Source organism: Cornus florida, unplaced genomic scaffold, assembly GCF_030987335.1.
Source record: "Cornus florida cultivar Cherokee Brave unplaced genomic scaffold, ASM3098733v1 CherokeeBrave_3.0.0_Hap2_Chr11, whole genome shotgun sequence".
Taxonomy (NCBI): Eukaryota; Viridiplantae; Streptophyta; class Magnoliopsida; order Cornales; family Cornaceae; genus Cornus; species Cornus florida.
In genome coordinates, this window is record NW_026775581.1 from 108736278 (window position 1) to 108752869 (window position 16592).

The following is a 16592-nucleotide window of genomic DNA, read 5'->3' on the forward strand; positions in this document are numbered from 1 at the left end:
TCAGAAAATAAAATTTTAACATTAGACATTTGAACGCAAATTGGAAATATTTAAAATATAAAATGACTTTAGAGAAAGAATTGTTAAATAACGAAGACTTACAACAAGTAATATCTATTTGAATGTCAATACTCAATAGGACCATATATAAGCCTGCATGTGCCCGACCGCTCATCATAGAAAATCAAAAAAGAGTTTTATATTTGAAATATATGGCCAAATTCAGATTTATGTTATCTTTCTCTCTTTTTTATTTTATTTTATTTAATAACTAATTTGGTAAAATTCAGCCAATTATTCAGAAAAAATGATTGGTCAAAGGCGGCCAAAAGAATAAAAAACTATAAAGCCATCATTCTGCTAACGCCAGAATGGTGGAGATTTGAAAAAGTAGCGAATCAATTTTTATATATTATCTGAAAAGACTAGTCATTTACGAAGCATTGCATGATGTTGACAGAAATTTGTACTGCATTTACCTTCACAAAAACGACTTTAATAATTTAATTTAATTAAGCACGTACCAAAAAAAATATCTGACCCGGTCCATGAAGAAGATACTTCGGGTTGAGTTTCCATAATGTGAACCCTTTTAAAGTTTATTAATTCCATTCCCACCCATCAGATATTTTATATTATTTTACTTTTTTTTTTTGGGTATGTTTCTAGAAATATTTATCCTTGATTACAAGTTGGTTTTGTGCCGGCTCTTCTTCCATTCAGATGGAACAACTTTGGTCATCCAAAAAAGTTTGAGACCTTCTGGTAGCTTCTGTTATTTTAAAGCAGAAAGTGAAAGTTTAAAAAAAGTTTCAAAATAATTGTTTATTTTTTTTATTTTTATTTATTACAAAATAAGTGTTCCATTTGATAAGTTAATCTATTATTATTTTTATAATATTACTAAACTTATAAAAAGTAAAACATTACATCAGTATGGACCAACTAAAAATAAATTTAGTAATTTACTAATGCAATAAAATAATAAAAATTATTGTCTTAAAAAGTTACACACTTATTTATTTATTTTTTTGTTTGGTTGACACCAGAAACTCCCTTAGGTAGGTCTCCTTCGGGCCCCCCTAGGCTACAAACATGCTATCGACGACTCCACACCTCAGCATCAATTTCAATCAAAAAAATTATACATTTATTTTGAAACGGAAGGAATAATAAGTAATTAGACGGTTACCGTCTAACTTAACACAATAAACTTTTTTTATTTTTATTTTTGTTATTTGGTACACATTGAAAATATCTATAACAAAAAGCATTTTAAAATAAAGTAAAATACAGGTAGACATAACATGATTTAAGATAAAAAAAAAAAAAATTTAAATTGAACTGAATTAGGTCAATTTAAGTATTCCAAGTCACACACACCATACTCAGGTTGCAACATACTTGGACAATTTTATTACTAGATTTTCAACCGCATCTTAGAAATAATATTAGATAAGATATAAGTTTCTTATATTCATGTACTTCTATTCTAAATTTTAAGGTGATAATCTAATGAGAAAGAACCGCCTCGATCATCTCAGGTTATTTTTCTTATTTGACCCGATCATGATAGAGGGATTACGTGTGTATATATAGAAGAGACCTATGCTCTGAGTCTTCTGACTATATATATAAATATAAATATATATATATATATATTACCATATTAACGTCTCGACCTTCTAGTAACACCGTATAAGACAGTTGGAAAGTGGAAATTTTTTGTCATACCATACCATATAGTCATATACTATGGGATGTGGGCAATTTAGTCATATCACACTATATAATAAAAAATAAAATATCTGACCCGGTCCATGAAGAAGATACTTCGGGTTGAGTTTCCATAATGTGAACCCTTTTAAAGTTTATTAATTCCATTCCCACCCATCAGATGTTTTGTATTATTTTACAAGTTGGTACCTTCTGTTATTTTAAAGCAGAAAGTGAAAAGTTTAAAAATAATTGTCTGTTTTTTTTTTTATCTCAAAATAAGTGTTTCATTTGATAAGATAATATATTATTATTTTTATAACATTACTAAACTTATAAGAAGTAAAACATTACATCAGTATGGACCAACTAAAAATAAATTTAGTAATATACTAATGCAACAAAATAATAAAAATTATTGTCTTAAAAAGTTATACACTTATTTTGAAACCGAAGGAATAATAAGTACTTGGAAGATTACTGGCTAACTTGATCCAATAAATTTTTTTTATTTTTATTTTTGATATTTGGTACACATTGAAAATATTTAAAAAAATCAATTTAAAATAAAGTAAAATACATGTAGACATAACATGATTTAAGATAAAAAAAAAAAAAAAAAAATTAAATTGAACTGAATTAGGTCAATTTAAGTATTCCAAGTTACACACACCACACTCAGGATGCAACATACTTGGACAATTTTATTACTATTCTCAACCTCATCTTAGGAATAATATTAGATAAGATATAAGTTTCTTACTTTGTATTCTAAATTTTAAGGTGATAATCTAATGAGAAAGAATCTCCTCGATCATCTAAAGTATTTTTTTCTTATTTGATCCGATCAAGGTACAGGGATTACGCGTGTGTAAGAGACCTATGCTCTGAGTCTTCTGACCATATATATATATATATATATTACCATATTGAAGTCTCGAACTTCCAGTACTCCATATAAGACGGTTGGGAAGTGGAAATTTTTTGTCACACCAAACCATATAGTATTATAGTCATATAATATGGGATGTGGGCAATTTAATCATATCACACTATATAACAAAAAAAGAAGATGGGTGTTGAATTCAAGCCCATTATTGCCTTAGTAAACAAAAATTTCGGGAGGCTGCAAAGAAATTTCAAAGTGTCAAAAAAAGGTTGCCAATTCCAAGTCCAATAGTGTAGAGACATTTAAGGGAGTCTATTCTAATTATGCAACTTGCCCGGCACTAAAAGCATTAAAAACCCAATCCTCTCTTCATCTGTATCCCATCTCTCTCTCTCTCTCTCTCTCTCTATATATATATATATACTATATAATTTGTCTTTGAGGTAGCCAAAAAAAAAACTGGAAGTAGTGTCTAACAAAAGGATAAGATATAGCTTTGGTACATGCACAAGAGAGAAACATATATCAGCTTCTCTCTTTTCTGAGAGAAGAAAAAGAAAAACCCAAATCTGAATTTTTGTAGAAATTCACTTGTCTTGGCTCTTAAATCTTGAAGGAAATTTGTTGATTTTGTGTTGTGAGTCGGATTTGTGTCCCGATGGATGGTGGTGACATTTATAAAGCAAGCAATAGCTTGAGAGGAAGCTTGAGAGCAAACAGTTCGTCAGTATGGAGGAACAGTACTGTGGAAGTTTTCTCGCGATCTTCGCGCGAAGAAGATGATGAAGAAGCTTTGAAATGGGCTGCCATCGAGAAACTTCCCACTTACAATCGGTTGAAGAAAGGACTTCTATTGGGTTCACAAGGTGCAGCCAATGAAGTCGATATTAACGATCTCGGACTTAATGAAAGGAAGCATTTGTTGGAGAGGTTGATCAAAATTGCAGACGAAGATAATGAGAAGTTCTTGTTGAAGCTCAAGAATCGAATTGATACGTAAGATTTCTCCTCATTTTAATTAATTAATATTTTTTTTTTTCCATTTATCTTTTCATCATTTTTGTCTTCTTTTTGATATTTTTCTTTGTTCTTCTTTTTCTCTTATTAAAATATCTTCTTAGTGGGTCATGCATGATGTATGTCTTTTCTGTGTTTTTTGTGTTTTTTTTTTTTTTTCTTTTTTTGTACGTATTCTTGTCCATTACATTTATTATTACTACAATTTTAGAAACTTAGAGTTTGTTTGACAACTATATTTGTTGTGTTTTTGTTACTGAGAAACATAAATGAACTAAGGGAAAAAAATAGTTACCATGTTTTCACTTGTTTTTGTTATTGTAGTTAAATAATCATAAGAAAAATTTATTTAAAAGGGTTAAATGCTCTGATACTTTACTGATTTTAATTTATTGCTCTTAAATTAAACTTCAGCCAAAATTACTATCGCACCCATCATCTTTAATTTAATTTGCTCTGACACTCTTTAATTTAATTTGCTCTGACACTTTTTTTAAAGATGCTTAAATTAGCGTTTGGTCTCCATTATTTTAAGTATATTTTTACCCTTAATTTGCTTTGACTTTTATACTCCTCACATGTTATTACACCACCTGGCTCACTTCTTAAATATGTATTATTTATTTATTTATTTATTTGTACCCATGTAACATCGTAGGTTTTGGTGAGTAATGATATAAAAAACAGTTTAGAATAATTGAAATATATAACGTGTCAGAGCAAATTAAACCAAATTGAATAAGAATGTGATAATAATTTTAGCTGAGGTTTAATCCTAGAGAGCTATAAACTTAAATATGCAGGTGTGAAAGCATTCAACCCTGTTTAAAAAGGCAATATATGGTAACTATTATATTTTTGCCCTTATTATACACTGCATTAGCTGCGATGGGGCAAACTTGAGTTAAATGTTAAGTGATTTTATCCCCATTTTTTATTGCTGAAAAGAAAGAAAAAAAAAAAAATCTGAATGTATGGAAATTACCCGTTGTCTCCACCACAATACGGTCCTTACCCACGCTGCCCTCTCGCCATGGCCGCCGCCGCCGCCGCCACCACCACCACCACCTCTCACCATGGCCACCGCCACCGCCACAACCATCTCTCTCCTCTCTCTTCTTCCTTAAGTTCTTTGGCTTTCATATCCACTATCAATCGCCGCCACCCCCACCAACCCCCACCGTCTTCCACCTCCACTACCATTGAACTCCTCTATTTCTTCCCCTCTGTTCGTCTTTCTCTCTCTCCTCTCCAAGCCTATTATTGCCTCTACCGACAATTAGATTTGGGCAGAATATACCCAGTGTTACTTCTCTATCCTTTTATTGATTTTTCTATATATTTGAAGACAAAAAATGTTGTATTTTGACATTTGAGGCAGGTTTTCATGCATGTCACTGTAAACAAACTAGCAGTAAGTTCCACAGTCTGGGAGGTACTTGGTATTAGTCTATTACTCTCACCCTTGTTATTGCACATGTTGTTTTTTGCTGATATGTTACAGAGAAATTTCTGGAATTTTCATTACCCAAATAAGCATAACACCACCACATAGGTTTGAACAAATTAACACATAATTTCATAACTGAATATCTGAATTGCGATTTACATGGAAAGGCAACATATTTTGATATATATATGTGTGTGTACACACATCTCGTTTTACCCCACACACACACGCCTCCTCTCTCTCTCTCTAAAACTGTTGTTGGTCAAAATAATAGTGGACAATGAAGATTAGGGAGACCACGTCGCCGCGAGAGCTTTTCGCAGCTATTGTTTGGTGTTGGTAATTGGTCTGCTTAGTAAGGAAGAAACTACGATGTTAGATTTGCACAAACCCAGATTAGGAGGGGAGAGTGTGTGTATATGGCAGGTTATCAGTGGTATGGAGTGAAATTTTGGTTGCAGAGACTGATTTTTAGTCTTAATTTAGCACTTGGTGGTGGTGGTGGTGGTGGGTGGAGAGGGAGATAAGAGAGGAAGAGAGAAGGGATCTGCAGTGGATCTATTTTTCATACAATACATAAAGTTTCAATTTTTACTTTGGTAATTAAGTAACCAGAGGAAGATTAGGAAAGAATCATGGAAGCCACCATGAAAGTGTTGGGTCTTGTTATTGGGATTGTTATGAAAGTGAAGGGTATTTTCGTACCTGAAAATAATACTTTTTGTTTGTAATTAGATGGCAATCTAAGGTTAGTAGCGTCTTTTCCTCTTAGTTGGTAGGCATTTTGGTCTCTGCAACAATTTTTCTGACTGGCCAAATTTTGGGGTATGTGTTATAATGGAGCAATTTGATGCCATGTGTAATTAGGGCAAACTTCTGTGAGGTCATTTTAATTTACTATTTTTTTTTTTTAATGAAACATTGTGTACAAACAGTTAGCAAACATGTTTCTATTTCGAAATAAATCATATTTAAACAAAATAGTATTGCTTCTGCTTCATATGTAATTGAATATGCACAATAGAAACGTTTGCCAAATGGATACTTACCGTCCGTGATTTATGTTTTTAAATTTTTCTTTATTGCAACTTTTTTCTAAATTATGACATACTTTTTGAATCTGCAACGTTATTGCGCTTCTAATTTTTGGCTTGTTGTCTTGTTGCATAGTTGCACTATTATTTGTCATGTTAGTTGGGGGAAAAAATATTTTATCATGTTGAATATGCTCCTAAATAAATTAAATTATTGTCTCCGTCACTCATTAACAAAATGCAAATATTCTGGATTTTAAAAATGAGTTTTGTTACTTTTTCATGGGATTTCTCAGAGTTGGACTTGATTTGCCCACAATTGAAGTCAGATTTGAGCATCTAAAAGTTGATGCAGAAGCTTATGCAGGAGGCAGAGCTTTGCCCACTTTCATTAACTTCATTGCTAACATACTGGAGGTAACAATAGGCCATATGCATGGATCACTAGCTGTTGTTCTACTGATTAAATTGTTTTCAATTCTGTATTTGCCAAGTGGTTCTTTATTCTAATTTTGTTGTATGTCCAAAAGGGGTTTGTGAACTATCTCCATATACTTCCAAGTAGAAAGAGGACTCTATCTATCCTTCGTGATGTTAGCGGAATCATCAAGCCGTGCAGGTGAGAGCCGGGCTCGACCCTATCCATGAAATGTCTGGGTAATCACTTCTGATGTTGATAGTTAATGTGGTTTTTGCAGAATGACATTACTCTTAGGTCCTCCTAGTTCCGGAAAGACCACACTGTTGTTAGCTTTAGCTGGAAAACTTGATCCTGAACTACAGGTAATTAAAGAAATATCACTGCAGCTTCAATTAATTCTTTCATGTGTGCACAATTCTTGGGTTCCATCTAATTACTAGTATCACTATCAATGTGAAACTGACATTTGTCCTTTTGAACAACACTAGTTTTCTGGAAGGGTGACATACAATGGGCATGGCATGCATGAGTTTGTACCCCAGAGAACTGCAGCCTATATCAGTCAAAATGATCTCCATATAGGAGAAATGACTGTGAGAGAAACCTTGGCGTTCTCTGCTAGATGCCAGGGGGTTGGAGATCGATATGGTTAGGGAACAAATTGTTCAGTTTTTTCTTTTATGCATCTAAATGTAGACTTGCAATTTTTAGCAAGATTAGGTGTGTTGATTATTCTTTTTGAACACAAATGCAGACATGCTAGCCGAGTTATCAAGAAGAGAGAAAGCAGCAAATATCAAGCCTGATCCTGATATCGATATCTACATGAAGGTAAGAATACTTTGAAAATTTCTTAAGAAAGTAAGCGATGCTGGTACTTGCTTTTATACAAGTAGAACCCTGGGTGTTTTAATTTATATATTAGGTAGTATTTGACATGGAGTTTCTACAGCCTGATTCCACCCTCTGTGAATTTTACATTCCATCCTTCATGGTAGTTGTTTTTTCTTTTTTTTCTTTTTTTTTCAATTACATGTTCAGTTTAGTCTCAACTAGAATCAACCTTCAATGCCAGAGTTTAGTTTATAAAACTTGCTTTTCTTATTGAGAAAATAAAAATAAAATAAAATAATACTTTTTTCCTGCTTATTCAGGCTGCAGCAACAGAAGGGCAGGAGGCAAGTGTGGTCACAGATTATACTCTAAAGGTAATATAGCCACAATATATATATATATATATATATATTTGAAGATTTAATGGACCAATCAGTGGAGGAAAATCTTTCAGTAATTGATGTTGTTTCCTATTATTGAAGATTTGGTGTTATAGAGGAATCTGTGGAGAAAAATCCTCCTTGTTTCCTATTTTCTAATTCTTTCCATTCTCATTATTTCTTCTCCTATATAAAGGAGTCTCCACCATTGTATTGTATATGAATTGAGAGAGTATTATAATAGTGATGTAGCCTTTTGGGCTCTTTGTGCCGTGGATGTAGGCCATAGTGGCTGAACCACGAAATATCTATGTGTTTTACTTGTTTTATTTATCTCTTCGCTTCTATTTTATGCTTTACAACATGGTATCAAAGCCTAATTTCTCTTCCTAGGTTCGGATCCTATTTTGGGGTATTCCCTTAGCATCTGAAATGTTGCTAAGGGTTTCTCGGTGCTATTTGTGACTTGCTTGGACTGCCGGTGTGTTCGGTAGTACTATTCTTCGCCTTTGCCGTGTCTCCGGCAGTTTGTGTTGATTTGTTTGGCTGCCGGTTTGTCTCTCCGGCAATTTTTGTTTGACTTTTTGGGTTGCCGGTGTGTTCGGTAGCATTGTCTTCGTCTTTGCCGTGTCTTCGGTAATTTTTGTTTGACTTGTTTGTGCTGCTGGTGTGTTCGGTATCATTGTTCTTCGTCTTCTCTCTTCATCATTCACACTTGTTGCTACTCCTCATCTCGATGGCAAGTTGGGCATTCATGCTCTAACTTGAGGCGGAGTTTTGAAGATTTAATGGAGAAATTAGTGGAGGAAAATCTTTCAGTAATTGATGTTATTTCCTATTATTGAAGATTTGGTGTTATAGAGGAATCAGTGGAGAAAAATCCTCCTTGTTTCCTATTTTCTAATTCTTTCCGTTCTCATAATTTCTTTTCCTATATAAAGGGTCTCCACCATTGTATTGTATATGAATTGAGAGAGTATTATAATCGTGATGTAGCCCTTTGGGCTCTTTGTGCCATGGATGTAGGCCTAGTGGCTGAACCACGTAATATCTTTGTGTTTTACTTGTTTTATTTATCTCTTCGCTTCCGTTTTATGCTTTACAATGTGTGTGTGTGTGTGTGTGTGTGTGTGTGTGTATATTCTAAAGGTTACATAACATGCAGAAAATTAATTCAACTCATTTCCTCTTAAAATACAGGTTTTGGGACTTGAAGTCTGTGCAGATACCCTAGTTGGAGATGAAATGTTAAGGGGTATCTCTGGAGGACAGAGGAAGCGTGTTACAACTGGTAAACAACTCAATTTTTTTAAAAAAATCAGCGAAGAAGTTTTTATTTACTTTCATTTTTCTTTGAGTTTAATGTCACAAAAATTTCCTACTAATACATTATATAGGTGAGATGCTGGTTGGACCAGCAAAGGCACTTTTCATGGATGAGATTTCTACGGGTTTGGACAGTTCGACAACTTTCCAAATTGTGAAGTCACTCAGGCAATATGTTCACATTCTCAAAGGAACTGCTCTCATCTCTCTCCTGCAGCCAGCACCTGAGACTTATGATCTGTTTGATGACATTATTCTCCTATCTGCTGGCCACATTGTCTATCAAGGTCCCCGTGAGGAAGTGCTCGAGTTTTTTGAATCCATGGGTTTCAAATGCCCCGAGAGGAAAGGCGTAGCTGACTTCTTGCAAGAAGTAAGTGTTCATCCATCTTAATTCGTTTCTGTTTTGTTATGATTGTTTTCTTCTTAAAATGGAAAAAAAATCACAGATGAATCTTATATGTGTTTTGAGTCTCATTTCTAGTCTTACCAAAAATAAATTTGTCACAGGTGACATCAAAGAAAGATCAGCAGCAGTATTGGGCACGCAAAGATGAACCTTACAGTTTTATAACAGACCGTGAATTTGCTGAGGCATTCCAGTCATTCCATGTTGGACGGAAAGTAGGAGATGAGCTTGCGACCCCATTTGACAAGACCAAAAGCCACCCAGCTTCTTTGACAACTAGTAAGTATGGTGTTAGCAAGAAAGAGCTCCTGAAAGCGTGCAGCTCAAGAGAATACTTGTTGATGAAGAGAAACTCATTTGTCTATATATTCAAGATCACACAAGTAAGTATTGCTACATATAAATTTATGATTTTGGTCTCAATTTTTTGTGTGTAAATACTAACAAGAACTTTTATTTCTCCCTGTAGCTTACTATGATGGCATTTATTGCAATGACAGTCTTCTTTCGAACTGAGATGCACAAGGATAGTGTAACTGATGGAGGGATTTACCTTGGTGCTATGTTTTTTACTGTTATTATGGTTATGTTTAATGGATTTTCAGAGCTTGCCATGACTATTGCGAAGCTTCCTATCTTCTACAAGCAAAGGGACCTTCTCTTTTATCCCCCATGGGCATATGCTCTTCCCACATGGATCCTCAAGATCCCCATTACATTCATAGAGGTTGCTGTTTGGGTGTTTATAACTTACTATGTCATCGGGTATGATCCAAATGTTAGCAGGTAAGAATCTAAGAGAAAAAGAATATCTCAAAAACTTGTTAGATTTGTTTTACAAGTTTATTTTGCTCCAAATGATAAAAATTCTAATGTCCTCTATGCAGATTGTTTAAACAGTACCTGCTCCTCTTACTTATCAGTCAGACAGCTTCTGGATTGTTCCGAACTATTGCGGCAACAGGCAGGAACATGATTGTGGCAAATACATTTGGAACATTTGCATTGCTCACACTTTTTGCACTGGGTGGCTTTATCCTATCAAGAGGTATAAAATTCGAAAATTAGATTTTAGAACAATTTATTTTCATACTTGAAACATTGGATAATGCTTCTCTCTACTTTATTTGATGCGATAGATGATGTGAAGGGTTGGTGGATATGGGGTTATTGGATGTCACCATTGATGTATGGGCAGAATGCAATTTTAGTAAATGAATTCCGTGGCAATAGTTGGAAAAAGGTAAGTTTATGCATATTCTGTCCTTGCAAGCTCAATTTATGCTTGTGTCTCGATCGAAATAAGCTGATGTTTGAACTTCCATGTCAAAGATGCTCCCAAATGCTACAGAGACACTAGGAGTCACGGTTATGAAGTCTCGAGGGTTCTTTCCTGATGCATACTGGTACTGGCTCGGAGCAGGGGCATTGTTTGGATTTGTCGTGTTATTAAACTTCTGTTTCGCTCTGGCTCTTGCTTATCTAGACCGTAAGTGATTTCTACTTTTGCGCTTCAAGACTTTTAAAGCTGTGAGTTCACTAACAGCATATTTTAAAATTGTGCAGCTTTTGAGAAGCCTCAAGCTGTTATACCAGACGAAGATCAAAGCAATGCTGAAGGTGATCAAAGCAGACGAGCCATTCAGTTATCATCCCGAGGGAACATCTCTGTTGGCCGAACTGCATCTGAAGGTGATGAGGCTTTTATGTTAAGATTGTTTTACTTTATGCTATTCATACTCTGAAATCTATATTATTTATGTTCTAATAAGATTTGAATTAAAAGCAGAGAGAGATCAAATTAGGAGGAGAAGTATCTCATCTGGCTCCTCATCCCGGACGACTGATGCCATTGTCGAGGCCAATCAGAACAGAAAAAGAGGAATGATCCTTCCATTCGAACAACTTTCCATCACCTTTGATGAAATCAAATACTCTGTCGACATGCCACAGGTAACTAAAAGCTTAACTGACGTGTTGTATGTTATTACTTGAGATATTTACTTTTTCTTATAAAAACAGCCAAAAAAAACATGACACTAATTGCTTAAATGTGATTTGCAGGAAATGAAAAATCAGGGTGCCCCTGAAGACAAATTGGTGCTTCTAAACAATGTTAGTGGAGCTTTCAGGCCTGGGGTTCTCACAGCACTAATGGGTGTTAGTGGTGCCGGTAAAACAACTCTGATGGATGTGCTGGCTGGCAGGAAAACTGGCGGATACATTGATGGAAATATTACAATTTCTGGGCATCCAAAAAGACAAGAGACATTCGCTCGGATTTCTGGGTACTGCGAGCAAAACGACATTCACTCTCCTCATGTTACTATCCATGAGTCATTGATTTACTCAGCTTGGCTGCGGTTATCTACAGATGTCAATTCTGAAACAAGAAAGGTTGGCATATCTGAAGAATTTTCTATTTTGAGATTTGTTTGATATTTGAATTTAAAAATAAGTCAGAAGTCTAATGTTGGTCGAAAATAAACTTGAATTTAACCCCAAGTCCTGCCAACTCGTGCAACTTCTGCTGCTCTATACTAAAAAAAATTAATTTGGACTTTTTGTCTGCTTTGCCTGTCCACTAGTGATCAAAGTTTAAGAAATCGTGGGCATTACTGAGCGTTGGAGCATTTTCGTTGGTGTACCAGTTGATGAACTGACAGTATCTTTTCTCAATTACCACATATGATGTTGCTAAAGCCATCCATTTACTTACTGAATCACTCATAATCTAAGAAAATGAAGAAATAAAAATTCATGCTAAAAATTGCTCAAATCTTTTAGCAGTTAAGTTGCACTGAAGGTGCCTTCTTTTCTTTTCATTTTTTTTAAAAAAAAAAAAAAATTTACAAAATATGTTTCTTATGTCACTGAAACATTATCAGGAGCAGTCATCTCTTGATTTCATCCTAAAAGCGCCAATCAATAACCTTGCAAAAGTTCCAGGTTGTGAAGAATGGATGAACAAAAAATCACTCATGTAAATCTAATCGTAACAATTTTTGCAGATGTTCGTAGACGAGGTCATGGAACTTGTGGAACTAGCCCCATTAAAGGGAGCACTAGTTGGTTTGCCAGGTGTGAATGGTCTGTCAACCGAGCAGCGCAAGAGACTAACCATCGCAGTTGAGCTGGTGGCAAACCCCTCCATAATATTTATGGATGAGCCAACATCAGGGCTGGATGCAAGAGCTGCTGCAATTGTGATGAGAACAGTCAGGAACACTGTAGACACGGGAAGAACAGTTGTATGCACCATCCATCAGCCAAGCATTGACATATTTGAAGCCTTTGATGAGGTAAGAACTGTTACTTTACTATAACAGTTAGCATTCGCTATGAATTTCCTTCAATTTATAAGCTGCTATTGAAATATAAATCATTGGATTTCAGCTTTTCCTAATGAAGCGAGGAGGACAAGAGATATATGTGGGGCCATTGGGTCACCATTCTCGCCATCTAATCAAGTACTTTGAGGTGAGATGAAATGAAGAATCCGTAACTGCAAGCAGTAATACATTAAACTAATAGCCCTAATTGTTTATAAGTAACTTGCTGACAAGTGACATACTCTTTAATTAGGGAGTTGAGGGAGTAAGTAAAATTAAAGATGGTTATAATCCAGCAACTTGGATGTTGGAAGTTACTGCTTCAGCACAGGAAACAGTTCTGGGGATCGATTTCACGGAAGTCTACAAAAATTCAGAATTGTACAGGTTTGGCTAATATAAATATGCACGATGCTACTTTTTGAAGAAAGTTTGAATAGCCTTTTTATACATATCAAATTCGTGGTTAGATCTTCTTCTGATGTATGAACTACACATTTCAGGAGGAACAAAGCCCTGATCAAAGAATTAAGCACCCCTCGTCCTGGTTCTAAGGACCTTTATTTTCCCACTCAATATTCACAGCCTTTCTTCGTCCAATGTATGGCTTGCCTGTGGAAACAACATTGGTCATACTGGCGCAACCCACCATATACTGCAGTGAGATTTCTCTTCACAACCTTCATAGCATTGATGTTTGGGACAATTTTCTGGGACCTTGGATCCAAAAGGTGAGCCAAAAATAGAGAATCGATACTCGGTTTTACAACTTCAAACTCCTCTTATCTCCATTTTAATCTAATTTCAATGTTGTACATTTCAGGTCAAGGACACAAGATCTGACCAATGCTATGGGTTCTATGTATGCTGCCGTTCTCTTCCTAGGGATCCAAAATGCCTCATCGGTGCAGCCAGTGGTGGCTGTTGAACGAACAGTCTTTTACAGAGAAAGAGCTGCTGGAATGTACTCAGCATTACCATACGCCTTTGCTCAGGTGACAATATTTCTCTTGCCATAAACGCATGTATTAAACTTATGCTCATGTTTGTTAATGAAGTTTCTTCTTCCCTTGCAGGTTCTTATTGAGCTTCCTTATATATTTTCACAAGCTGTGGTATATGGTCTTATAGTTTATGCAATGATTGGATTTGAATGGACAGTTGTCAAATTCTTTTGGTACTTGTTCTTCATGTACTTCACGCTATTGTACTTCACCTACTATGGCATGATGACTGTGGCTGTAACTCCAAACCAACACGTCGCTGCCATCATTGCTGCTGCATTTTATGGATTGTGGAACCTCTTTTCAGGGTTTATAATCCCGCGACCTGTAAGTTCTGGCAATCTCATTTTTCTTTGTGATATTCTTTGTGATACATAAATATACAAGTAGTGAGAACAAGACACTAACTAGTCTCATTTTCCTTGCCAATAACAGAGGATTCCTATATGGTGGAGATGGTACTATTGGGCATGTCCCGTTGCTTGGACCTTGTATGGATTGGTTGCGTCGCAGTTTGGAGATATAAAGGATCCAATCGATACAGGCACAGTTGAATTAGAAACAGTGGAACAATACTTGGATAGATACTACGGATTCAAACATGACTTCTTAGGTGCAGTAGCGGGCGTGATAGTTGGTCTTGCAGTTCTTTTCGCTTTCATCTTTGCTTTAGCCATTAAGGCGTTCAATTTCCAACGACGATAAGGAATTACTCCAAATCAGTCACTTCCTCTCAGCATTCTGATATGATCATCTTGAAGAAGTGGTTCTAATTTTTGTGTATAGGATGTTTGAGAATATTATAAGCACTTTAATAGCAGTGTGCTTATTTAATCGACATATTTGTGAAGTTGTTTCATTTATTTTTCGACATATTTGTGAAGTTGTTCCATTTATTTTTGCCTACATTCTTATTTAATCATCATATTCATGTTGTCAGTTGCGATGACTTGTTTATAATTTCTGTTGTTTGATTGTCAAATTCATTTTCGTGTCTTGAAAAAGATACTTTAATTTCTGAGTGGTCCTTTGGAACTTTATTTTCTCCAAAGAAAATTCCACAGAACATATTTGAAGAAAGTGAAAAAGTAGAAGAGGTCATTCTTTCTCCCAAATTGTCTTAAGGTGCCCTCTGGTCAAGTGCTCAGCAGAATCATGGTACAGTAGGCAATTTTAAAAATTTTCTTCCATCAAACATTAGGAGTGCTATTCACAATCGCGTATTTGATTGGTTAAAAAATAAGTTGTGATTAATGTCTCTTTCCTATTTTTTTGGAATTATAAAACTTCAACCTTAAGACCAAATTATCTTTTTAAATTATTTCCTCTTTCTTTATTCCTAATAACCTTCTTTTTTTAACAATTGTCTTTATTTTTTTTTGTCTTTCTCTCCTGATTGGATATATATAGTTTTTCTTTGTTCTTTACTTTCTTTCTTTTTTTGTTCACTTGTCTTTTATATATATATATATATATATATATATATATATGTTCCACCTTGATGGATTTTTTAGTGGATTTTACGTAATTGAAATAATGGTATGAGATTGAATTTTAATTGAAGTAATATTATAAAATTTGAGTTTTAGTTAATATATGAAATAAGAGAAGTATGGTTTCCTAAAAAATGAAAGAATTGAAAAAAAAGAAAAAGAAAAGAAAGAAGCAATCAATTCACATCACATAATTTTTTCTCTCTCTTTATCTAAAGAAGAGGGAGAATTTTCACACAGTGAGCATGTGTGTGTGTGTATATATATAGTTAATAACAATTGAAAAAAAAGCGAGAGAAAAGAATAAGGTAGGTAAGTATATACACACACATACAAGTAGGATATACAAAAACAAAAAATATAAAAGGATAATTTTGTCTTAAATGTTAAAGTTTTATAGTTTAAAAAAAAAAAAGAAAGTGACATTAATTACATCTTCTATAATTAGATTTTTCAACCAATCAAATATTACGCGACTATGTTTAGCGCTACTCCAAACATTAATATAATACCCACCTTCCTCTACACCCATATCTACCTCCCAACCCCCAAATTCAACCTACCTCTCTCTGCCATTCTTCTACACAAACATTATAATTTTCTTCCATCAAACATTATTCCAACTTGAAAAAGAGATATCATATCATTCGAATTAAGTCCCCTTCCTTATCTTATTCGAGGAAATAACAATTGAAAATATATGGCCAAATTCAGATTTAGAGTTATGTTTCTCATCACGCCGCAATGGTGGAAGATTTGAAAAATTAGGATGTAGGATGAATTTTTATAAATTATTGGAAAACTAGTCCATTCATGAAATATTGCATGACTTTGACAACAAACTTTTACTGCATACTTGACAAAACGAATGTGGGGGCACCTTGCGGCTTAAAGCAAAATCACTAATAATGTTTGTTTAGAAATTACTCTTTCTATTTAATTTGTAATAAGGTAAATAAAATACAAAAACACTATTCAAGTTTCTAGCTTAATAGATATTGATTTAATTATACATGCAATTAACATGTAAGAGAGTCAATAAATTACAATTTACAAAGTCTAAAAGAAATTGATTTAGGGCATTATATATATATATATATATATTCCAAAATACTCTTAATAAAATTGTGCATATAAGTATTTTTTATTTTATTATTATTTTGTTTTAAGGATATTTTAAATATTTTAGTCTTCAAAATGAAAAATATCCTTATCTGCTCAATTTAAAAAATATAGAAGAATTTTTTGAACACATGAGAATTTTTTTGGACATTTTATGTATAATAA

General features: G+C 34.2%; 1 protein-coding gene across 2 annotated transcripts; it reads left to right on the forward strand.

Moving 5' to 3' along the window:
• The first annotated feature begins 2924 nt into the window (after positions 1 to 2924).
• On the forward strand, positions 2925 to 14772 carry LOC132283865 (pleiotropic drug resistance protein 1-like). Of its 2 annotated transcripts, none has more exons than XM_059785900.1 (24): positions 2925 to 3601; positions 6403 to 6523; positions 6637 to 6725; positions 6805 to 6889; positions 7016 to 7175; positions 7282 to 7358; positions 7682 to 7735; positions 8942 to 9032; positions 9139 to 9440; positions 9578 to 9859; positions 9946 to 10262; positions 10364 to 10524; positions 10616 to 10719; positions 10809 to 10965; positions 11043 to 11168; positions 11263 to 11429; positions 11541 to 11873; positions 12488 to 12778; positions 12873 to 12956; positions 13062 to 13195; positions 13312 to 13539; positions 13632 to 13803; positions 13885 to 14139; positions 14248 to 14772. In XM_059785900.1, exons 1-24 carry the CDS (start codon positions 3264 to 3266, stop codon positions 14515 to 14517), a joined length of 4398 nt encoding a protein of 1465 aa, XP_059641883.1. In that variant the 5' UTR covers positions 2925 to 3263; the 3' UTR covers positions 14518 to 14772. The 2 variants fall into 2 exon arrangements, with proteins under 2 accessions (XP_059641883.1, XP_059641884.1); XM_059785901.1 differs by having other exon boundaries at positions 2926 to 3601; positions 11266 to 11429.
• Positions 14773 to 16592: the final 1820 nt, after the last annotated feature.

Excerpts from the sequence above, each read along its gene's own strand:
- LOC132283865 (XM_059785900.1), top strand. The coding sequence starts at position 3,264 with ATGGATGGTGGTGACATTTATAAAGCAAGCAATAGCTTGAGAGGAAGC. Across the intron at positions 7,736-8,941 it reads TCACAGATTATACTCTAAAG|GTTTTGGGACTTGAAGTCTG; the intron begins GTAATATAGCCA and ends CTTAAAATACAG. Across the intron at positions 10,720-10,808 it reads GTGGCAATAGTTGGAAAAAG|ATGCTCCCAAATGCTACAGA; the intron begins GTAAGTTTATGC and ends TCCATGTCAAAG.